Here is a 24638-nt window from a genome sequence, read left to right as displayed (position 1 = left end):
ATTTATATGTGATGAGTGATAGCGTTCGAATGCATTAATTGTGGGCCCCGGAAATGCAACCAATGACAAACTCTCATCTTGAGTATGGTATCTCGGCTGAGACAGGTGAGCCGGACCCCGAGGCCGGTCTAACCCTAGTTGTGTTGGAATGGTGCGGGATCGGAGAGGACGGAGATGGCGTTTAGCGTTGTAAGGTCCGCTGGATCGCCGGTGATCGACTTCCGGGGGCTGCGTGCCCGTGCGAGTACGCCGATCGCCGCAGGGCTATGCTGCGCCTCTGTCGCCGTCTCCCGCCTCTGGTCCTGTCCCCCGTCCAAGCCCTTCTTCGCCTCCATCTCCGCTTCTGCCTCCACCTCGCCCGCCGCTGCCGGCGGTTAGTGTCCTCTCCGTCTCTTCTTACCCCCATTTCATTTCTCTCGTAGTCTTTTCTTGCTATTTTTTCACATGCATTGATGTTTTTTAGCATACTTGGATCTCAGTCGCCCATTTTGACATAAAAAATGGTATCTTGATAGTAATAGTTCATATGGGATGATTGTATGTTTCGATTTGTGATCGTTCACTGACATCTCTAAATGGAGAAACGTACTAAGACCAACTCAAATATGTTAAAGTGGAAATATGGACCAGAGGTGCTTTATATGTTACTTTGAGTTGACATCCGACCTTAGACCATCTTCATGCACAACAATATATTTTCTAAAACCACTGTGGGCTCCAAATGTTAAATGTAGTTAATCTAGCTACTTCACCTGGTAAAAATAGGTTCTTGCTGGCTACTTTATCTAGTAAATTTGAGTTCTTGCCTTCATTACTAATCATAGTGAACTTAGTTTTTTTTCTTTTTGTTCTTTCCCTTCTATTTCCTTTATGTGCTATTTTATCTTCTGGAGTAGTCTCATGACATTAGAAATTTGGTGGTATCTGTACATTCAGCTAAGAAAAGGTCTAATCCATAATTTTTTTCGTTAATTGAATATAAAAGTAAATATCATCATGGATGTAATGATTCTGAAATCTCATGTCGCAAAAATTGTTTTTGGAATCAAGATGTTCATTTTTTTTGTTTTCAACCAAATTTTTGACAAGAAATATCCAAGGAAACATATTTCAGTGCAACCTTCCAGTAATGTCAAATGAATCTGAAAATAATGCTATAAGTGAGAAAACAAGAATCAAATGTTGTGTTTTGTTTGTCATTTTGAACCTCGTCACATCACAAGTACTTATGTTCTAAAACCAAGAGAAATAATTCATATATTCTGCGTGATTAGTTCGTTGTTCCATTAATCATGCCAGATATTTTTCTTGCATGTTGTTGACATGAAATTTTCTATTATATTAGCAACATCTTTATTTTCTTTTCAGCACTCTGTAATTATTCATGTGAACTTGGTGTGATTAATTTTGGGAAGTACTAAAGATGATTTAATTCTTTATATTAGTTAAAAAGGAAGCTGTTCAGACAGAAAATGCACCTGCAGCATTGGGACCATATTCTCAAGCTATCAAAGCCAACAACCTTGTTTTTGTTTCTGGTGTTCTTGGTCTTGTTCCTGAGGTTTGCTATAATTACTATTTGTTAACCCTCAGTTCTTGTTCATATTGGCTCACATGCAACATTTCTTCATCAGTACTTATTCCTGTCATAATCATTTGCCCCTCTTTTTGCAGACAGGAAAGTTTGTTTCTGAGCACATTGAGGAGCAAACAGAACAGGTAATTTAATTTATGATGAAGTAACAATTTGGAGTTTACTAGCAGCAACTTTTTGTTAAAATAGAGAAAGCTGTTGATATCTTTTGTGCAATGTTGGAAACATTCTCCTATTATCATACGACAGTAAATTGTGGTTTTGTATAAACTACACTTAGTTTTTTCATATCTGGTTGGGGGCATATTTCTAATTAAAAAAAAAATTTGATTCTTTGGTTATGAATTTGATATGTATTTGGAATTTCTATCTGAGGATAGATGATATAAGCATCCTATATATGGTATATTAAGATGTGTCAACGGTAGAAGAGTCCTTATGTATTTTGACATACCTAAAATGTGTCGGAAAGTATCCTACAAATGTGAGAATCTGATACAGACACAAGCATTTTAAAGTGTCTGTGCTTCATTGCTTTATGATGAAACACTCAAGTATCAATCTATTTCATCTGAATTTTTCTTTCCATAATGGCATTTATTCCACTTGTTGACATCTTATAGTAGTTCAGTAATTTACTTAGCAGACTTTTGTCCGATTGAATCTTTCTTGTCATTATTGTAAAACAGATTTGTTTGTTTGATTCTCACATGCCCTTAGTTTGGCCTCCTTCAATTCATTTTTCTTTTTTTCTCAATTTTTTTTGGAGATCTTTATATCCTAAAAAAATATTTCTATTAGCTTAATCAAGTGGATAAGTTTTACTTTGGAGTTTTCTTAATTCGAATATGATTTACTGACATTCAATCCTGCTTATCACTTTATGAATATGGTAGACTGCTGAGCTATGCAGCTTATCTTTGTGTTCGTTGATCATATATCATCTTGGTCATATTATATAATTCTAAAATGGGGTGTTAAGTGCAGGTATTTTTATGTTAATTTTCAAGAGGAGAAAAAGCCTTTCACACTTGTCATTTGACAGATTGTTTTTCTCAGACTTCTATCATGTTTTAGAGTTAGACATGAATAGAAATATATAGATTGTCAATTATCATTTTCCAATTTCATTCTTAATAATGAGCAGATAAAGATGGTTAAATAATGAGAAGAAAATTTTAGTTGAGATTGCAGCTTAATTGAATTTTCACCTGAAAATTATTTCCTTTAGATGTTGATGTCTCTGCTTGATGGTTAGGGAGAAGAAAATTTTAGTTGAGATTGCTGCTTAATTGAATTTTCACCTGAAAATTATTTCCTTTAGATGTTGATGTCTCTGCTTAATGGATGGTGAAAATACTTTCTGATACTCTGAAGGCCTATGGCTGGTTACATAATCATTTATACCATTCATATATCATGATGTGACTTTCGCATTCTATACCTGGTATCTCAATTGTGGATCTTCTTTGTAAGCAAACTGTTCCATCTTTTCTTATTTTGGAAAAATATCTTTGGAACTTGACTGGCATTTTGGTTGATTGCTGTATATAAATGTACTGCATTCTACTAAACCTACTTTATCTGGATTCTGAAAAAAAAATTAAGATAAGTCATTTTCTGCAGATTATGGTATGCTTTTGTGGTTCCACTTAAAACAGTTTCATCTCCTATCTTCTGTGCTTTTAAATGTCTATCAAATTGCAGGTTCTAAAGAACATGGGGGAGATACTGAAAGCAAGCGGTGCCACCTATGCTTCTGTTGTCAAGACAACTATCATGTCTGAAATGGATTCTTTTTATCAACTTGATTGATGAAAGTTTGTGATATCATCTTTTGATCCTGTAATCTTTGTACTTGCAGGTTAGCAGACCTACAGGATTTCAAGAAAGTAAATGAGATATATGCAAAATGTGAGTTTCTGATGGCCTATAGCTGTCTTTTGCATGGATTATTTTTCATTAAATTCATGGGACTTTGTTCCAGATTTATTATTTTGTACTCCATTTCAAGTTGTTCTGCGTGATCTGTTATCCACAAATTATCATGATAAAATCACAATTTTCCTTTGGCATTGGATTAAGTAAAGAATCTCCTTTTTTGCTAAACCATCTGATTCCTTTCACAATAGTTATTCCTGTTTATGCTAGTGAAGTCTTGAAGTGGTTGCAATAGCATTTCTGCTAGTATCATGTTAACCGTTATCAATTTACTTTTTTTTTTGACAATCATATATTACTTTGCCGGTTTAGCATGTTTCATCAATACATATGTATATTGGAAGATTATGATGCCATCACCAGTAAGTTATTGTACATCTTCCATGTTCTTGAACAAATCCTACACTAAGTTGTTTCAAGCTATTATGATGCCATCACCAGTAAATTATTGAACATCTGCTGAAAAAGGCAAATAAGGTTTAAAAATGTATTTCCCTGGTTATGATAAAAACACAGTAGATATTCTTCTCTTTCTTTTTCCTTTTCTTGCTTGTATAATGTCACGAAGCAATGATGTATTGCATATTTTGCTCTTATTCATATTCTTTCTTTTGGACAGAGAAACTTGTTCAATCTTATATTCCATTCTCTTGCAGATTTTCCATCTCCTGCACCGTCACGTTCCACTTACCAAGTAGCAGCATTGCCGATGAATGCTAGGATTGAGATTGAGTGTATTGCTGCCCTCTAATGCTGCCTTGAAATCATGTTTTCCTGATCTAACTCTAGTACGGTCTAGGGAATCACACCCAGTTTAAGTCCTTGTTATGATGTTTCTGAACAGTTTGCTGCTTCTAATTAGTGAGGATTGTTGGGACTGTTCTTTGATAAAGTCAAACTTTTACTTTCAAGCCAACCCAAAAACCTATCTCAATTTCAGTATCATCCTTTTCTGGATGCTTACATATTAAGTTGGTGTATCTTTCGAGAAGCATACAATATTTGTGGAAGTGATCATTTAGTTGGTTAAATCAGCCTGTTGATGTTTTGTTTACTTTAAGCTGTTGAACTGACCATCATTAAGAAAGACACTGGTGATCGTTTCAGCATGGAAGATGTTAAGCCTGATTGCCGGGAGTAGTCAATCATGATGTGTTTGGCATGGAAGAATGCCCTTAAGGGACACCTCAATTGCACCAAGGAAATTGTCGTGTTCTTCTGTGAGCACCCTAGAATGTGCTCTAAAAGCTTATCCTTCAACATGTCATGTTAATTTAATTCATTTGTTCTCTGTTGCCTCCAACATGCTGTGTTTCAACCATTATCATTCTCTGTGTGGCCATTTTATAGGGCCATGGTGTAAACTTTAAAGAGATGTAGGTTTAGCTAGAATGGTTTAGGAGAGACACCCCAACAATGTCAAGAAAACAAGAGGAGGGTGTTTGGTGTGATGATGGTGTCAGAGTGGATTCAAAATTACTCAGATGCTGACTTGTGGTGTAAGTGGCGTAATCAGCATGCACTCTTACAACCTTCATCATTCAGACATGTAATAAAGATTATGACAGATTGGTGCTGCTTATTATACTGTATTCTACCTTAGTCTTCTGCCGACCTTTGGTGGCCAAAATTTGGAAGTAAATGCTTGATGTTTCCATTTGCTAGAACAACTATGCCTTCATCCTCTCTCTCTCTCTCTCTCTCTCACATCCTTTGATACTTCCATTTACATACTTGCATGTCTCTAATAGCTGCAGCCGTTTTTGAGATTTTGGTCTCCTGTGTGATGAGTGTCATTTGCTTTGTTGCTGAACAATGCTTGGTTTCAGGCTTCCAAGACTCTTTAACATATTGTCATTGATCCTTGAAAACGATGATTTAAACCCAAATCTCCAAATTAAGCACTGTGATTATGCTCCTTAATTTCACATGATCTTGCAGAAAATGCTTATCAGTCTTCTTAGCAGTTAATCTTCTTCATATTCCCTCCCTTGTGTAGTTATGATCATGAAATATGTTACCAAAGAACATCTTAGTACTCTTTTCTTTCTCTCCTTTATCATGATTATTGATCTTTGTTTCTCTTTCTGCTGCATAATTTATCGGTTTTTGGTTGAAGTCCATATGAAAATGACTCGTATACAGTTCGATATAATGGAAAAAAAATCTGAAAAATATAACTTCATTGCTCAAATTTGTGGACCCATGAAAAGAAGTGGCTGAAAGCACATACACAGAAAAATAAAACAAAAATGGTTGAAAAGAAAGATTGTGCACCTGGAAATTAATGGTATCCTTCATGTCTTTTGCTTCTATTATTTTTTGACAGACTTGTTCCATTTTGGATCCTCTAACTTTGCTTATTACTTCTATTTCTTACAATATATGTTCTGTTTTCCCTTCTATAATGTAGCTTGTGACTTCTCAGAGAAAGCTTAGTTCATAGTCTTCTTCACCATCAACTTGGACTACTAATTCATGAATCCTTATCAACCACATGAACTCTTCTATTATGAAAACTGCTACTTCAGTCACACACACCACATAAAACCTCTTCAGATAAGTGCTGCATGAATTATTATTCTTAGTTTCCTGTTGCAGATTCATGCATGAGAAAAAGCCAATCATCAAATAAACAACAACTTATCCCCAGTCACAGCCTCAACCCCTACAACTACCAAGAAATAAGTTGCCAACTGTGCTGCATCAGCCTGCTCCACTGAGTTACTACAAGAACACTAGTGGAAATAATGAACTATGCATTATTGAGTATATGTTAATGTATGTTATGACCTTCCCTAAGTTGGCATGCCAGTCTGTGAATAACTAGTATTATACTGAGCTGACTCTTTGACACTGTGAGGTTGTCAAAAACAATGTCATCCTCCCCTCGCAAACATGCATGCAGTGTAGGCATGTCTCAGGGAGTGCTGCCCCAACCCAAAAATCTATATCCTATTCAAAACTTGGTTGACTTCATGTAGATTAACTGACGCATACTTGCATGCCTTGTCCTTCACATCATTTTTCTTTTGGAAAATTGCATCACACCATTTACATTTTTCTCATCTCTATCTTTCTGGTCTTGGTTGGTTCATCATATCTCAGCTACTTGAGCTGAAGATGATGAGCTTTGTGGTTGTCTATATATAACTCCATAAGTGCAGAAGCTTGTTCACAATTATAGTCCTCATAATCTTCCCTCTGCAGTTCTCTCCTCAAATGGGATTCCTGAGGAGACTCCAGTCTTATTCGAGGATCGATAACGAAGACCCCGAAGAAAGGCGACACCTGAAAGCAAGGTTCCTGATATGTAAGGTATTGGAAGAAGCCGAGAGTGAACAGAGGAGGAGATCATCTTCTAAGCTCAAGGTGTGCAGATTGAAGCGAAGGATTGGACTCAGGCTGAAGAGGTTGAGAGTGTTCATCTCCAGAGCTAGGCTGTGTACACAGGCAGGTCATGAGGCAATTTAGGCTCTTCGTGTGACCAATTAGACACTCACTTGACAACTACTTCGTTGCTGTAATAAGGAAATGTTCTTTGATGCAATGAAATGCTACAAGAATCTCAGGTTTGCAGCTTCAAAGTGCATTCATCCTCTTCTTTGGAAATGATGTTCGAGAGTAACTTTAGAATCAGATCATAAGCTGCTTGAATCGATTCTGTCATAAAAACTGAAATCATCAAATGAACTTACCACATCATCAAGCATGCTGCCTCTTGTTTTTCTGTGCTCTTGAAATCTGCCAAACCCTCCATCACCTTGGGATGTTTTCTCTTCCAGTTAAACTAAAAAGAGATGCACTGATAACCCGACAAAGCAGTACAAGAAACCATGGTATGCAATATCGAATGGTACCGCCCGATACGGGCAGTACATACTGGTCTGACGTATACCGGTACGCGGATCGTTCGGTACCGCTACAGTGCTACAGTATTACACTATAATAACATTACAGTGCTACGGTGTTATACTATAGGAGTACTATAATGCTATAGTACTCGGTACATCCTGGTGTATCGCTCGGTATGTCCTGATGTACCGCTCAGTATACCAGTATCATATCATATCGAGCCAATCTCGAAACAATGGTACTGTACGATATTGCATACCTTACAAGAAACACATGCATACTGCAATGGACATAAAACAGCATGCTATTCTCTGAATTAAACTGAGAGACGACTGTTTCTCGAGGTTTGTAATTAAGACTGCATGTAATGCTTCTGTTCTGCTTGTATTTTGTGTTCTATGATGACAGTTTACTCTCAACCCTCCATGTCAGTGTGCAAGCAGGAGCTCCAAACAAATCATGCAGGAGAAGAAACAAGAAGCAAGTTGTAGGTTAGAAGAAGATTCACAGGACTATCACTGAGTCATCTTGATGAAAATTAAAATCTGAAACATAATGCAAACTTAATTGAGACCTTATCAGCAACAGAAACCCACTACAGCATGCTTTTTAAGAACTACTGTGATCACTTGCAAACTTGTAATAATTGATTCTTGACTGGAAGTTGACTTATTTGGAGATGGATTGGATTAAGATTTGAGATGAATTGGTCACAAGCTCGATTAAAGGATCGCTGAATCAAATTGAAGTGGGTCAGATGACACTCCATGCATCAATCTTCGTGCAAAGAGGCCCAGCCCATGATGACATGGAGTGAAGCGCACGGACCATTTATGCGGACACGCGCACGGGTGTACCTCTTCTCTTAGTCTCGGAAACGCTCTTCGTACCCGTCGTTTCTACCCTCTTTCGGGTGTCGTCAGGGTTAGAAGTGGGCCCCAAATTTTGACCCAATCGTGAGACTGGTAAAAATCGCAGACAAGTATTCCTATCTTGTTTTGTGTGTATACATCTCACCTCGCCGCTTCTCACGGGCTCTCTTTTGGTCCTCTCTCTACTTCTCTCAACCCATCCCTCTCCTTTTTAGCCCCCAATCTCTCCCCTTTTCCTAGGGTTAGGGCTTATCCAAGTTGGTTCGATCGTCTTGGATCGCCACTTATCCTTGTATCTCTCGATCTCAGCGTCGGAGTTTGATTATTTTTGACGCTCTTTTTGCTTCCAAGATGATGCAGCCTGCCGGCGGGATGGTGCAACCCCCTCCGATGGTGCCGCCCCCCCAGATGGACCAGCAGCAGCAGCCGCAGCAGTGGATGATGATGCCACCGCCTCCTCCCCCGCAGCAGCAGTACTACCAGGCCGCCCCGGCGCCGCCGATGTGGAACCAGCAGCCCTCCCAGGTGCCCCCGCCGGTCCCCCAGGCCGTGCCGCAGCCTCAGCCGCAGTACCAGGCTCCGGCGCAGGTGCCACCTCCCCAGATGCAGTACCAGGCGGCACCTGCGCCTGCCCCGGCCCAGGCTATGGTGCCACAGCCGGCGTCGGCTGATGAGATCCGCACGCTCTGGGTCGGTGACTTGCAGTACTGGATGGACGAGAACTATCTCTACAGCTGCTTCGTTCACACTGGAGAGGTCTCTCTCTTTTCCTATTAAATAAGATTATGTTTTTTTCTTGATTCTGTGTTTCTATAGTTTCAGTTGGTAGCTCCTAATTTGGTTTTTGGTGTTAGTCACCAGTTCGATGGCATGTTTGATTCATTGCCTGTACAAAAGGAAGGGTGAACAAGTTCCTTCCTGATGCTGATATAGCATCCATTATTCAATTTATGTTTGTTTCGAAGTAATAAAATTCTAAATTGTAGAAAACTAAGATCAGGTTTACAAAGGTTAAGTGCGGCAACTTACAAAGCCTGGGCTATGAATCAGAGTTCCTTATTCTGGCTGAAAATGGGATACCTGAGTCCAGTGACTAGATCATCATGTTGCTTGGGGTTTGCAAGACTTTTGATGGTTTACATAGACTTTTGACTAGATCAGGTTTACAAAGGTTAAGTGCGGCAACTTACAAAGCCTGGGCTATGAATCAGAGTTCCTTATTCTGGCTGAAAATGGGATACCTGAGTCCAGTGACTAGATCATCATGTTGCTTGGGGTTTGCAAGACTTTTGATGGTTTACATATTCAGTCAGGTTTAAGAAATAAAGGTTTTTTTTTTCTTTAGCATGAGTAGTTTGTTAATTCGGCTATTGGTTTTCATGATCAGAACTTATTGTTTATTTCAAAGCCACTTATGTTTCTTGAGTTGTCCATTCTTGAGAGCAAAATGTTCCAAATGTAATCGCTTGTTTATTCCTTTTGCAATGAGTAAATTGTTGATCTTGTAAATTATAGTTGCTTTCGACCAGTTGCTAACTAGAGCACTAAGTGGATGCAAGTACTTGAATAGCTTTATATATTTACAAAACACTGACACCAGTGCCCCAAAGATGCATCAGTAGCTAGTTCAAATTTAAAGTATCAAAAGTAGAAAGAACATGGAAATCCAAATTATTGTTTATGAACTTAGGGATCTGTATAACATATCGTGAGTTTGCATTAGCCTCAAGCCTACATTCTAGAAGCTTAGGCTTCATATGTGACACATGCTCATGTGCAGTAGCTATGAGCACATTTAACCCTGTGCATAGTTTCTTTAGAGTAAGGTTTGATGTAATATATTCGAAGTGGTACCACAATCCACTTTAATTATCAGACTGTTTCCTTGTTAAATTTTAATATAAAATAATGTGATTAAATCAGCGACCCTTTCCATTCTCAGGCAGCTCATATATTTTTCCTCTGATACTTCTGGAAACATTAGAGCTCAACTATATAGTTGGTGTAATGTTTCTCTCCTTCAAGTTTGTAGTATTTTTGTTTACTTTCTGAGTTAGTTACTCTTACATGCCTCTAGATCTCATCTTTTCTGTATTGATTTGACACTGTTGGTACCTACTTAGTGTGTTGGTCTTTTCTCATTTATATAACTAATGATGCAGGTTCTTTCGGTTAAAATTATCCGCAATAAGCTGAATGGGCAATCGGAAGGTTATGGTTTTATTGAATTTGTCTCTCATGCCGCCGCAGATCGAGTTCTTCAAACTTTTAATGGTCAAGTGATGCCTAACACTGAACAAGCTTTCAGACTGAATTGGGCAAGTTGTGGAGCCGGTGAGAAACGTGGTGATGGTGCCGATTATACAATTTTTGTTGGGGATTTGGCTGCAGATGTCACTGACTATTTGTTGCAAGAGACATTCAAAAACCACTACCCATCAGTTAAGGGTGCCAAAGTTGTTACTGATAGATTGACTGGGCGTTCCAAAGGCTATGGCTTTGTTAAATTTGGGGATCTAAATGAACAAACAAGAGCCATGACTGAAATGAACGGACTTTACTGTTCAACGAGACCCATGCGTATTGGAGCAGCAGCCAATAAGAAGACTTTGGGTGCCCAACAGCAGTATCCTGCGAATGGTATGTGTCTAGATAATATTCCTGTAATTTTAATATTATGTTTGCTCATTTTATCAACTGTTTGTACGAAGTTCTGCAGGTATCATATTAACTAAATTGTCTGATGATTCATATTGTATTTTTAGTTATATCAGCTGATTGCTTAGTATTTTAGTGGAATCAGATAAATTTTATCCTCAGTTTTTCTAATTTCCCAGTTGTAGTCCTGGAGACAAGGGCATTGCTTTCCTTGATGTACAAAGTCATTTCCTTCCAGTACTTTCCTTTGTGAAATTGGCCTCATTTAAACATAGTTTTCAGTGAAGAACACTTATAAAAACTCATGTTGTCTCAAAGCAGGATTCCATGCTATCTTCATTTAGGGCTTGGAATTGAATTCAGCAGAGATGCATATCACCTATAGTGGTGGCCCAATTTAGGTCAGTGTTTTGATTATGTAATAATTTGGTTAGTCCTTTTTCTGTGGCATTGTTTGCTACATTTTTCTTCCATTTAATTTACACAAGCTATCTTTAATCTCACTTTTCAATCTCCTAATTGCCTCTTTATTATAGTTCCTTCAGTTTCTTGCATCTGTCACCTTTCATTCAAGTCATATTACCATCAATTTTTTATTCTCTTTGTAATTTGGCTGGAGCCTTTATTCAGTTACTACAAGCATCTTGTAAATCAAGCTTTTTGTTTCAGTTTATATTCTTTCCGTTGAACCGTATACGAATCTATTCTGATACTATCTTCATGTTTTATTATAGATATTCATATTCCCTTCTATTTTTGTTGTAAGCAGAACAGCAGTCCTCTTTAATTTTTCCCTCTTCAAGGTGCCAAAATTTATGATTCTGGTCATCATTCTACTGCCCTGATGGTCTCCTTAGTTCTATCTGGGTTAGGTGACTCTAGTTTCTTTATCATGCTACTGGTTGTTATTTGTTGAGATCAATTCCTCTTTCAAAACGCCATATGTTGATGTTTTCAACTCAAGGTTAGCTTGGTGAATAATATTTATTTTGATAAATGTTTTATGGAGTTAATATCTTGAGTGGGCATTGCTGGTGTTCGTTGAAGCTATCTTGGATTCTTATCTTACTATTGGAGTTTGAGTTCTTAAGCAGCTGCCTTTCACTTTGTAGCGGTGGTTTGCATTGACAAAATGTTTACTGTTTTTGGTGAGAACTATTTCTTAATGTTGGTGGATTCCCAGAATAGTAGTTTGACAATGAGCTCATACTGTTCTATTCCTCACTAGACTTCATTGTTCATATTTTCCATTGTCTGTCTTCTGTTTTTTTTCCACTGAAGTAACTAATATCCAATTATGTTATATGTTGTCTTACCTTTTCCTTTTATATCTCATCAAGAAAATCCTCCTCTGGTTCTTTACGTTTAATATCTTTTATATCTCAAACCATTTGCTTTGTGTACTTTACTAATGATTATTAATAATATATCTCAAGCATATCTCTTTGATTCCTTTTGACAAATGAGATCTTCTTGGTTTTCTCATCTGAAGCTTATCTTGCTGAAATTAGATCATGAAGACTAAATAGATTTGTTTTCTTTAACGTCTTATTTAACCTAGATCTTCACTGATGTCATGCTGCTTCTGGGGTATATGAATATAATGACATCAATTTACACATGGAAATCATTTCCAGGATTGCCAGATCTTTATCAAAATAATGGTTAAGGATCCTATGTATGTGGCTCTCTCTCAAGATGTTGTAGAAGAGAGAATTAGGATACTGCATGATATTAATTTGTGTGGAGACTATCCAAATTCCTTTTCTTGCAAAGGTAATGGGTTATATATTTATGATATTCTTCCATACATAATGTAAAAGGGTGAATCCTGTTTGCTTAGTTCTTTCCTCGTATTTTATAGAAGAGAGAACTAGTGTATTGCTTGCTATTGATTTGCATGTGGCATTGAGACCAAATGCTTCTTTCTTTCTCCTCTCTTCCATTCCAATGGGACAAATACTAATGTATTTCTATGTAGGTTTTAATGTTAGTAGAATAAGCTCAAACTTTGATGTGATTGTCAAAAACACACAGAACTGCTAACATAAAATTCAATATTTCATCTGTGGGTGTAATAAAACTACAATTTTAACATATTCATTCTTTCGAATTAACCTTTGTACTTCTTTCAATTAGGTGCAAATTTTTGGTTTTTTAGTCTTAGTCTTAACTTATTTGTTGTAATTTTCACTTTGTTGCTTTTGCAGATATGCAACTTATAGTGCATGTATAAATGTGTCTTGGCCTTGGACGAATGCATGTATTTCAACAGCAACATCAAAACCATAATGTCCTAACTATTTGGAATCTACTACTTGATGTATCTTTATTTGTGCATTAGCCTTTTCATGCCCAAGTGTTTCTTTTGTTTACAGCATTTGATATATTTTAGTTGATTCTTATATGTACATGGTTCAAATAAGATTAATATGTTGCATTATACTTTATTTTTGGGTTTTGTTAGTCCAATTCCTGGACAAGCTTGTTAGCTGGATTGGATAACTTAAATTTTGTTTTTCGGTGGTCATTGATTTGAATTTCTTAAACTAGTTGCTTTATGAAACATTTGGTCTCCCCACTGATAAAACCAGTGACAAATTTTGGTGTAAGCCAACAACAGAAAGTTGCACATATGCCTATGTTCTATTGATGTGTAGTCATGATATCTGAAAATAGATTCAGACATGTCTGTGCATGATTATATGATTACTGATATCCCATTGAGATTTAGTGGACACATTGGGATTGGTCAAGCTAGGTATTTGGAGGAAATAGGGAGTGGCTTGGTTTCTATGATAGGATTGCTCTATTCAACATGGTCCTTGATGTTTAAATCATGGAAATGATTTGCTCTGGAGCCATGATTAACTCTGATTATGCACTAGGCTTCTCATATGTGGAATAGCATTTTGCTCATATGCAGTGGATAATGAAGTTGTGATAGGACATGCTAATGACTGTTCAAATGATTGCACATGCCAGTTAAGAAAGTCTTGTCTGACATTAAAGAGTGCTATTCAGTTTCTTTTGAATCATTTTCTTTTACTCTGTATTAGCAATGCCTGAGCTTTCAAATCAATTCCAGCACTGTTTGCAATTTGGAGGTTGTGCTAATATTTGTATAGAAGTTTCTCCAAAATAGACCATGCAAGATAATTTGTTGAAAAGTACTTGTCTTATGTTATTGCTTATTGGATTTTTAATTTATAAAATGGATTTCGGCCAATAATGCAAATTGCCTTTAAAACACGACACTGAGGTTTAGGTGAACAGGGATTGAGCCAGAATTTGGGATGATTTAGATTGGATTAGATTACTTGATTGTATCAGTTGTTGTCAGGCTGGCATTGACCAATTTTGTGATTCCTGATGTCCCATCTGATGCTGGCTTGACTGATCCTGTCTTTCAGGGTTTCTTTTTGTAATTTTCTTGGTTCAGATTAGCTGATCCAGATTAGTAGATGCTGAGTGCTGATCCTCAAGAGGATCATAAGAAGATCAATAAACAAGTTTTATAATGTGACAAACAAGACTTTCATATGAGATCACATATAAATTTCAAAAAAAGGATAAAATTGCTTGTGGCATATTGTAAGATGTCTATGATAGATTAGCTTTGCATTAATTTTTTGTGTTCATTCTTAATATAGTGCTTTTTAAGACTCGTCACTCCAAGAATTTATCTACGTTGTCATTTGCAGCTTCCTACCAGACTACACAGGGTGCTGAGTCTGAGAATGATCCAAATAATACCACTGTGGGTACTTTGTTAAGATTTTTGTATAGGGGCAGTGATGCCACTACGATTCTGAAATATGCTGTCTGGTTGCAGATATTTGTTGGTGGGCTGGATCCAAATGTTACAGATGATAATTTGCGGCAAGTTTTTGGCCCATATGGAGAAATAGTTTATGTAAAGATACCTGTAGGCAAGCGTTGTGGGTTTGTGCAATTTGCTAACAGGTTAGCTCATAATTGGAAAATACCTCATCAAAGTGGCACTGTTAGATTGATGAATTCTTTTACATTTATATATTCTTTTCAAATGATTTTTCTCAGGGCCAATGCCGAGGAGGCTTTAAGGACATTAAATGGGACCTCATTGGGTGGACAAAACATCCGGCTCTCATGGGGTCGCAGCCCTACAAATAAACAGGTTGAATATGCTCACCTTCTTAAAAGAAATTATTTCTCCTGTTTTATTGCTAAAGAAAAAAAAAATCTTTTTTATCAGCCACAGCAGGATCCCAACCAGTGGAATGGGGGCTACTATGGTTACACCCAAAGCTATGATGCCTATGGATATGCCCCTCCTCAAGATCCTAATATGTATGCTTATGCAGCATATCCAGGATATGGTAACTATCAGCAGCAGCAGCCACAGCAGCCACCCCAGGTAAGGGCTGTTGGTGATGTTAATTAAATTTGATTTTTTTTTCTTTATGATACAATTTGACATCAGGAATGCCTTTTAGTACATCTTGTTGAATTATTTTGGAAATGTTTTATTGCACAATTTAGACAGTAGCTTGAACTTCAGTCTGGCAAGTCAACTTTGAATTTATTAGTTAGCTCATTCAGAAGTTTGTAACAATTACCTGTTTCCATTTTGCTTGTCAATTTTCAGGTGCATGGTATTTGATATATGGGACTATGTAATTGTGGTTCTTGCATTGAAATTAAGTTTAGTGTCAGCTCTCTCTGTGGTTGATTCCTCAGATTCAAATTTCTGTGTGAATCTGTAAGCCAATTTGGATAATTTATTGTGGAAATGTGCTGTTTCTTAACATTAAATCATAAACTGAGGACTAAAACTATCCAAAGAATTTAAGAAAATAGAAAACCGAGACAAACTTCTGGTACAGTTCTTATTGCAGTTTGACTAAACCAGTTTAAACTAAATTCTGTTCAACCATTGGATCTCATTAGATCAAATAGATCAAATTATCATCTTAAAGTTGCTTTAACTGATTGTTTTTTTTCATTTGCCACATTGGCAGATTCATTTCTCTCTCTCTCTGCATGGATTCAATTAGTTTCAAAGATACGATGTACTCCTAGTCATTTATGCAATGTCTCTTTCTCACTAGTGTTTGTCCAACAGTGCTAACCTTTATTTGCCTATGGTTACTGACCTGAGATCTTCATCAGTTGTGTTGCATCACCTTCTCTCCATTTTCATGCTGAAAATCTCTGTAGATAGATGGATTGAGACTTGTTGGACTGCCTTTTTAGTCTTGATTTAATTCACTTTCCTGTGTTCCCTTTCATTTTTGGCTGAGGAAAAAAGAACTTTTTGAGCCGTTTGATGTTGTTTATAGTAAAACAATCAAAAGTTTGCCAAATTTGTTACTACTCTATTACGTTGTAAGTGGTAAATAGGAGATTTTCTAAATACTGGTCCTTCCTTTATAAGTGATTAGTTTGTTACTCTATTGTTAGTAGTGGGCAATGTTTTAGCGATTGGCAAGCTGGCAAAAAGGTTCATGTTGAAACATCAAAGTGATATAGCTAAATCAAGTTTGGAATGTTATATTGGCACTTTGTGATCACTTTTACACGTCCTTCTAATTTTGGAGCTGAAACTTTCTGAAGTAAAATGCCATATGCCAAAGGACAAAGTCCACAGACATGGCTTATGGGCTGTGACAGCACCGGTGTCATTGGATGAAGGCCAACCGAAAAAAAGAAAACTATATTTAGATGGAATGTGGGCTTGACATATGCTCTTTTGTATATGATCACACCGTTTCTAAATTTACTCTTGATCTTTTTATTTCGTATCTTTCTTCATTATGTTAAGTAGAAAAAATAATATGTCAATGTCTCTGTGTGCAGTGATTTTGCAGACTTGAGAAGGTGCATGGCCAAATGCAAATGGTTGCTTCTGAACATGAAGCTCAATCTGTGCATCCGCTGGAAAAGGTTGTCATCACGGAGATATCGGGCTTGATCATGCATTGTAGCTTTCTCTAGTGTAATTCCTCTCTTTGGTGCTGAGTGAACTTGGAAGAGTTGAAGTTAGTTGTTGGAGTCATGTTACTTTGTCTAAGTCTGGATTGCTTCTTGGTCATTCCAGTTTCTAACATCATGTTGACTCTCTGGTATGACATCGGGGAGTCATCTATCTTTGTTCTGCTTGATGTTTGGTTACATTGTTTGATGAGCTTGTGGATATTGAACTCTAAGTACCTTATGCTGTCTTGATGTCACAACGAGGATTTCTCTCCCACAGGCATGTTTTGTCTTCTTATATTTTTGTGAAGGTTCAAATTTGCTCCTCTAGGATATATGATTACGGGAATAATAAACCATGGACTCACGAGCTTCTTGAATACAATGTTTCCTACAAAAGGCAAAAAATATTAAAACATAAATAAATCAATCCTTAATGCTTCTTAAATTTAAAGAAAAAATAAAAAAATATATATATTTTTAGTTTAGAAACATCGAGCATGTGTAGTGGACACCTCAGAGTGAGTGCTTCCGAGTGTCACGCTTGAGTTGTTGGATTTACGTGGCCAGTGGTGTGTGGGCGTGTACGCTCTACACGTGAGTATAGCATTCGAAAGACCAGAATGGACTTGTCTGAGATGCACGTGCACATCACGTGCCTCGATTCGAATAATGTAAGGGAGAAAGGACGAGTCCGTCGCTCCAAAAAAATTATGATATTTACACGTTATATTGCCACCCATAGTGTGAGCCGGTGATAGAGACAAAAGTAGGGAAAAAAGAGGAGGAACGGCAGATGGGACGGGAAGTGACGGAGGCGGCGATTCTTTTCTTCTTCCTCTGCATCTCTTCTCCGGTGACTGGAGACGGGAGCGGAGAGGGCTACGTCCGGCCTTTGCCTAGGCAGACCCTAAGCCTTCCGTGGAGGCCCAAGCGTTCATCCGATCCCCAACAGGTGATCATTTCGGCCATTGGTTCCAAAGAAGACTGTTCTCTCTCTCTCTCTCTCTCTCTCTCTCTCTCTCTCTCTCTCTCCTTTTACTGGTTGATCTTTGAGAGTATGATCTTTAGCAGTTTGGATCTGCTATCGGCCTCCTTTTCTGTCTTCCCCGATCAGGTTTCTTGCTGAAGGTTCTTTTTTTATTTCCTTTTTGATGTTCAAGTGTTGTAAAAGTAAAATTTGGTTCTTGCACTATTAAGGCTTTGAGTGATACGATAGCAGAAGGAAATTGATTGTTAGAACTGGTCAGGGAGTCAAAGATCGAGTCTTTTCTCTTCATTCATAGGATTGGGATGCCCGAAGGGTCGGTGGAGTGTGGGAGGGAAACATATCCAAGAGCTACGTAAGAAGTCAAAGATTGGTGAACGGTGCAAATTGAGTTTGCAAGGACACGGTCTGTTTATTTGTGCGTGCGTGATTGCTAGGAAAGACAACCCACCCCCCACACCTTTTTTGTTCTTTCTTTTTTTGGTAACTCCAGGGTGGAGGGAATTCTCGGTGATGGGGTTTGGCTAGCCTTGATTGTTTAAATAGAAACTAGCAAATATATAGCTAATAACGTTGTATCTTTTTGTTATTCAGTTGAGTCCCCAAGTTCAGTAAAGCTGCATTGAATTCTACTAAATGGAAGAATTTTTGATTTTTTTCTAACGTCTAATTAAACATGTCTTGGTAGGTCTTGCCTTGCTCATATAAATTTGTAATGTAAGTTGGGTGACTGTATGAGAGCATTCAATTTTGTCTTGGATGCCTGTTCTATTCTTGTGTATGTTTTCATCTTCAACGTGTATTAAATGTTAAGCAATACAAAATACTAGTCTATCAGGTTTCTCCAACCTGGTCATATAATAGGATCGCCATCTTATTTCCAATGTGAGTTTGTGGTTGGCAAAAGTGTTAGATAAAATGCTTCAACAATCAAAATAATTAAAACTATTGCATACAATATACATTATCCTGAGAATAACTGTGTTGTTTGAATAAAAAAGGTATCATCAATGATGTTTGCCAGTTTTAGGATGTATACACAAAGAACATAAAAAAGTTAGAAAATTTATAAGTATAAGATCCAGTGTTTTCAATGGACACTGATCCCATCAAAATTTGATGGAATTTCATGATGGGTATGGTAAAAACAATCCGAATTTAGTTGACTGTCTCCTGCTCAACAGTATTATTTTAGTATTGAAAAAGTAAAATCAAGTAACACTTGATGTATAACTGAGGGCAACCCAGATAACAACTTAAGAATCTAATAACCAATCCAATGTCCATATGACATTTGATGCACATTAAGGGAAAGCCATTACGACTTTTGAATCTGACATCCAGTATCCCTTGGATATGGATTCGAGTACACTTGTAGGTCTCTATTATTGGCTTTTGGGTTTAACTGTTGATCCTGTATGTTTACTGGAGATAGGTCTGATACCAGTTCAATTTGATGATACCTTAAAATAGCTTTGTGGAACTATCCAAGCAACATTTATTGAACAGAAATACACAAGTTGAGATGACATAAGTAGATTATATGGTCATGCTGTATCCAAATTGCTTATAAATTGCAATGTCTAAATTTGATATTAGACCATAGAAATTAATAAAGAAATCTCTTCTGTGAACACAGTAATCTATCACTTATGTATAATTTGTACACAAGTGATAAAGGTACTCTACGGTTGCTAAATTTATGAACGACACACAGAGTAAAATCTCTTTCCACAGAAATCACCAACATTTGAACACTAAAATTTTGACATCAATGCAGTAAGTTTCAGCTAAAAGAGAGCTGAGTTTGTGCACAAGAGTAGCAATCAAATCTTAAAATATTGGTAGTTACTTATCCTTCCTCGGTAGCAAGTTTTTACCTTGAACACCAAGATAGTGGAGAGCAATACTCTTTGTTTCTGCCATGTAATTGCAAAAGAGGCTAAGGATTGGCTACCTTTTAATACTTTATCTTTAAATGGTCTTGTAAGACAATTCATGGTTTGGTTCACCTTCAACTCGTATCTTCAAATACTGAAAGCTTCAGCTTTGCATTGTTAACTAGAGCTTGAGTGTGTTCTTTTAACGAACTCTTGTTCTTTAATAAGTAATTCATAAGTTGAACTTAGTTTAACCAGAAAATTACATCTCCACTATGTTTTGGTCATGTAAATTAACTATCATAGCAAGCTTCTAGATTTAGGGTTTGTGGTTGGTTTGTAGCCAAAGTGCATGATTGAACACAATGCTATACCAAAGATAGAAAGCACTGAAGTGTGATGCCCATCTGAATACAAGGTCGTAAAGCTTCAACTTACCATGACTTAATTCCAGTAATGTCGAAATCCTAATTATCGTCTGATATTTGAGGTTGAAGATGCTACTTGTCCATATATTAACAGGTGGGGTTTTGGAAAATTCGTGTTACCGGTCACTAAAGCAATTTAGTGCAATTGACTTAACATATTGTACTATTAACTGAATTAGTTTAAGTGCATTAAAAAGGGAAATGTCGAAATCCTAATTATCTTCTGATATTTGAGGTTGAAGATGCTACTTGTCCATATATTAACAGGTGGGGTTTTGGAAAATTCGTGTTACCGGTCACTAAAGCAATTTAGTGCAATTGACTTAACATATTGTACTATTAACTGAATTAGTTTAAGTGCATTAAAAAGGGACATAATAAAGACTCAAAGTTGAGTAATTGACCGCCTGGTACATGATGGTTGCTTGTGAAGAAAAAGAATCCTTAAAGGAAGATCTCTTGTGGGGCATACTTGCTCCTTGAATTTTTAATTAATATTCTATCACTAGCTTGATAGTTTTTAAAGAACTAGAATAACTCAATTTGTAGAGTATTGAATGAAGTATAGTAGTGAGTGACTTTTGGAGGTACATAACCGTGTCGTATATCAGGAGGTTATTCTATATTAGCAACATCTTCCTTTGAATCAATTGTCTCATTTAATACAAAAGATGAACTTCATGGCTTTTCTGTGTTAAAGGACTTCACTAGTATCCAATTTGTCTTTTGCAGGTTCACATTTCTTTGGCAGGGGCAGAACACATGCGAATAACATGGATTACGGGTGATGCATCTTCTCCCTCAATAGTTGAGTATGGAACTTTACCAGGAATGTACACTTCATCATCTCGCGGAGAGCGTGCATCCTACAAATATTTACTCTATTCTTCAGGGATGATAAATCATGTTGTTATTGGACCCCTTCGAAGTAATACAGTCTACTTCTACCGATGTGGGGGACAAGGTCCAGAGTTCCAGCTTAAGACCCCACCTTCACAATTTCCAATAGCATTTGCTGTAGTTGGTGATCTTGGTCAAACAGGTTGGACGAAATCAACTCTAGAACACATTAACCAGTGCAAATATGATGTGCATCTTCTCCCTGGGGATCTTTCCTATGCTGATTACCAGCAGCACTTGTGGGATTCTTTTGGTGCACTGGTGCAGCCTCTTGCTAGCACTAGACCATGGATGGTAACAGAAGGGAACCATGAGAAGGAGAGTATACTATTTTTCAAATCTGGATTTCAAGCATACAATGCAAGGTGGAAGATGCCATATGAAGAGAGTGGTTCTACATCCAATCTGTATTACTCATTTGAAGTTGCAGGTGTTCACATTATCATGCTAGGTTCTTATACAGATTCTGATGAGAATTCAGATCAATATGCTTGGTTAAAGGTTGGTCTGTTTCTTCTATCTCCAACTAAATTATATTGTTTATTTTCTGACAGACGAGACATTTGCTCATCTTTGGATGGATATTAATATTTGTGCACAGATGTACACAAATATGAATTCTTTTGCCTGTACAAAATTGGCCGTTGCTTTTTTCCATTAGTAATAGTCATTCATGTTTTTACGTTTTAATAGTTCCTATATTTCATCAATTAATAGCTCAAGAAGATTCATTTTCTGATCCATGTGGTGTATTTTTTTTTGCTTGAAATTATAGGATGATCTCACTGGGGTAGACCGGGAAAGGACACCTTGGCTGATAGTTCTATCACATGTACCATGGTATAACAGCAATTCGGCTCATCAAGGTGAAGGAAAAAGCATGATGGCTGCAATGGAGTCATTGCTTTATGCTGCTGGTGTCGATATTTTTATTGCTGGCCACGTGCATGCTTATGAAAGAACAGTAAGCTTGCAGCTCTTGACATACTTTATGTTATATATCCTATAACTTAGCATGGTACATTTGATTCTTTATGCAAACCTTAGACTCGTGTCCACAATGGTGGGTTTGATCCTTGTGGCCTTATGCACATAACCATTGGAGACGGAGGTAACAGGGAAGGTTTGGCTCAAAGGTATGCTTATCTTTTTTAATCATGTCACTTGAGCTTGTTTTAGACATTACCTGTCTTCTTCAAATGCGTATCAACATTATTTTTGGGTCCAAATTGGCAGATTTTATAACCCAAAGCCAGAGTGGTCAGTCTTCAGGGAAGCAAGCTTTGGTCATGGAGAACTGAAGATTGTGAATTCGACACATGCATTTTGGAGTTGGCACAGGAATGATGATGACGAGTCAGTAAAATCAGATGAGGTCTGGATCAACTCGTTAGCTAGTATTGGATGTGTCAGATGAGAAGAAGCCTGAGTGCAGAAAATTTCTGATGGCACCTTAAAGGTTGGATTCGAAGCAATTCCAACCAAAAGGAATCTATCTTCAGATTGCTGATGTAAATATGTATCATTACATGCCTATATGCTTAATCCTGTGAAGCATGATGCTTGCTGAAAACTACTGTCGACTTCTACATGTAAAGGGTTATAGCTTAATCATTCGAGTATAGAGGATTAATGTTCCAGAATCTCTTAAATGCTATTTAACATTGGCACACCACCTGTTATATTAGCCTTGCTCTGTGTCTGCCATTGCATCAATGTAATTCTTATAAATCTAAAATCATATTAGTTCAAATCAATGGATTTATTTTCGGTATATCTGGTTAATGCAAGGAAGGTATCAAGGTTTAGTCGCAAGGAGTGGGCAACTTTTCTATAGATCATGTTGTGGAAAAGCTTTAGCAGCTGTTCTTACATCAAATAAGTTGGAAGTATGGTTGATACTTGTCATCATTGGGCTATGATATATCAGACAAATCTCAATTTGTCTACATTGGGTAACAAAATCTACTTTACTAACCGTCTTGTAAATCTCTGGATTTGCTTATGTCGGGTAGATTAGGTACCTTGCCAATCGACTTGTAGATTTCCTGATCTACCCATGTAGTGCATATCTTAATGTACCCACATCAGGTAATAATAAACATCAGACACTTCAAATGCTCTGATTCGTGAAAGACGCATCGTACGCTTCAGTTGCCTTTGATGGATACATCACAAATGAGCAAAACTAACTAATAGATTACCTGCATTAGTCCAAAACCTAATCATAAATTTTCATGGCAACCAAAGCTTCATTATAAGGATAAAGCTCCTTGATAGGAAATTTACCAACGGTTAGATATGCAATCACCATGAGTAATCCAAATTATTCTCTTTCCACCTAAGTGTACAAAGATTCGAAGCAGAGAAATATAAGCTTCCTTCTCATTATTACAATAAGGAAGACAATCATAAACTTTCTTCTCCCTTTATGTAAGGAAGATAATATGAAACTCATCTTTCTTTATGATAACGAAGACACTCCTAAATTCTTTTCTTTTCCTTCGTGACAAAGAAGGATATTATAAACTTTCTTCGTTTCCTTTAAAGTATAAAAACACATTCTAAAAAAAGGAAAAAGAACTCTCTCCTTTCTCGAACTGCTCGAGTCAACATTTGGGGGCCTCGGATTATTAACTTGAGTGTTAGAGGAATCGAGTCAGAAATCTCTTTCGACCTTGGTCGTTATATAGGTGACACCTTGGGAGCATAATACTTTCATATGGGGAGCACGATACTCTCACCTCAAAGCCATCTCAGAGCCACTTCAAACAATCTTGTACATATGAGTCTGAACCATATTTGGCTAACCAAGATATCAATAATATTTTTTCCTAATAGTTTGGTGCTAGAAAGAGGGCCTGACATCATGTGAACATCCACCTACCAACCCTCTTAACGAATGCTCCAATGGCCTTATTTCCAACCCATAATACTCACTTAGGAGGACAACTACCATTCTTCCTATATGTGGATATGTCCACCTCGACATAGATGCCAACGAGGCACTAGCGTCTATTCAACAACCTAAGCCCCTCATCCCTAGGGATGAACTCGACCCATTTGCTCGTTCTTACATAGGTGTTCTTTAACTTCGTCCTTTAGGTATAAACACTTATACGCATCGTAAGTTGTTTCTCCACTCTTGTCTTTGTTAGCCCAATAAACGATGTTGTCATCTTAATCATGAACAATGCCTCAACTACCAATGACATAGACATCTGTTAGAATCTCTCCAACTGATGCAATTGCCAACATCTTAGAATCACTTGAGATTCACTACGATGGATGAGAGACATGAAATCCATTATGATAGAAAGAAGATTTGAAACTTGCCATGGAAGACTCGAGATCCGCTATGATAGAGAATGAACATGAAATTTACTATGACGAACGAAAAGAAGATTTGAAGCCTGCAATGGCATGAAGACTCGAGATCTACCATGACGAAGAAGGGATATGAAATCTGCCATGGCCAAAAGAAGATTTGAACTCTGCCATGGTGGAATGACTCGAGATCCGCTATGGTGAAGAGACAAAAAATCCACCATGATAGAAAGAATA

The 24638-nt window shown here is 37.2% G+C and overlaps 2 protein-coding genes and 1 pseudogene across 2 annotated transcripts; all 3 read left to right on the top strand.

Moving 5' to 3' along the window:
- Positions 1-105: 105 nt before the first annotated feature.
- LOC135593757 (reactive Intermediate Deaminase A, chloroplastic-like) lies at positions 106-4589 on the top strand. The gene is made up of 6 exons (XM_065084017.1): positions 106-373; positions 1446-1561; positions 1675-1719; positions 3302-3375; positions 3459-3508; positions 4192-4589. The coding sequence occupies exons 1-6, from the start codon at positions 175-177 to the stop codon at positions 4284-4286; spliced, it is 579 nt and encodes a 192-aa protein (XP_064940089.1). The 5' UTR covers positions 106-174; the 3' UTR covers positions 4287-4589.
- Positions 4590-8434: 3845 nt separating this feature from the next.
- LOC103998900 (RNA-binding protein L) lies at positions 8435-17111 on the top strand. The gene is made up of 7 exons (XM_009420507.3): positions 8435-9018; positions 10425-10902; positions 14625-14680; positions 14756-14886; positions 14983-15079; positions 15158-15319; positions 16762-17111. The coding sequence occupies exons 1-7, from the start codon at positions 8614-8616 to the stop codon at positions 16762-16764; spliced, it is 1332 nt and encodes a 443-aa protein (XP_009418782.2). The 5' UTR covers positions 8435-8613; the 3' UTR covers positions 16765-17111.
- A 508-nt stretch (positions 17112-17619) lies between these two features.
- LOC135593756 (purple acid phosphatase 18-like) lies at positions 17620-22761 on the top strand (annotated as a pseudogene).
- The last annotated feature ends 1877 nt before the right edge of the window (positions 22762-24638 follow it).

Source organism: Musa acuminata, chromosome BXJ1-9, assembly GCF_036884655.1.
Source record: "Musa acuminata AAA Group cultivar baxijiao chromosome BXJ1-9, Cavendish_Baxijiao_AAA, whole genome shotgun sequence".
Classification (NCBI taxonomy): Eukaryota; Viridiplantae; Streptophyta; class Magnoliopsida; order Zingiberales; family Musaceae; genus Musa; species Musa acuminata.
Note: the sequence above shows the minus strand (reverse complement) of the source record. Positions and strands in the feature narration are given on the sequence as shown.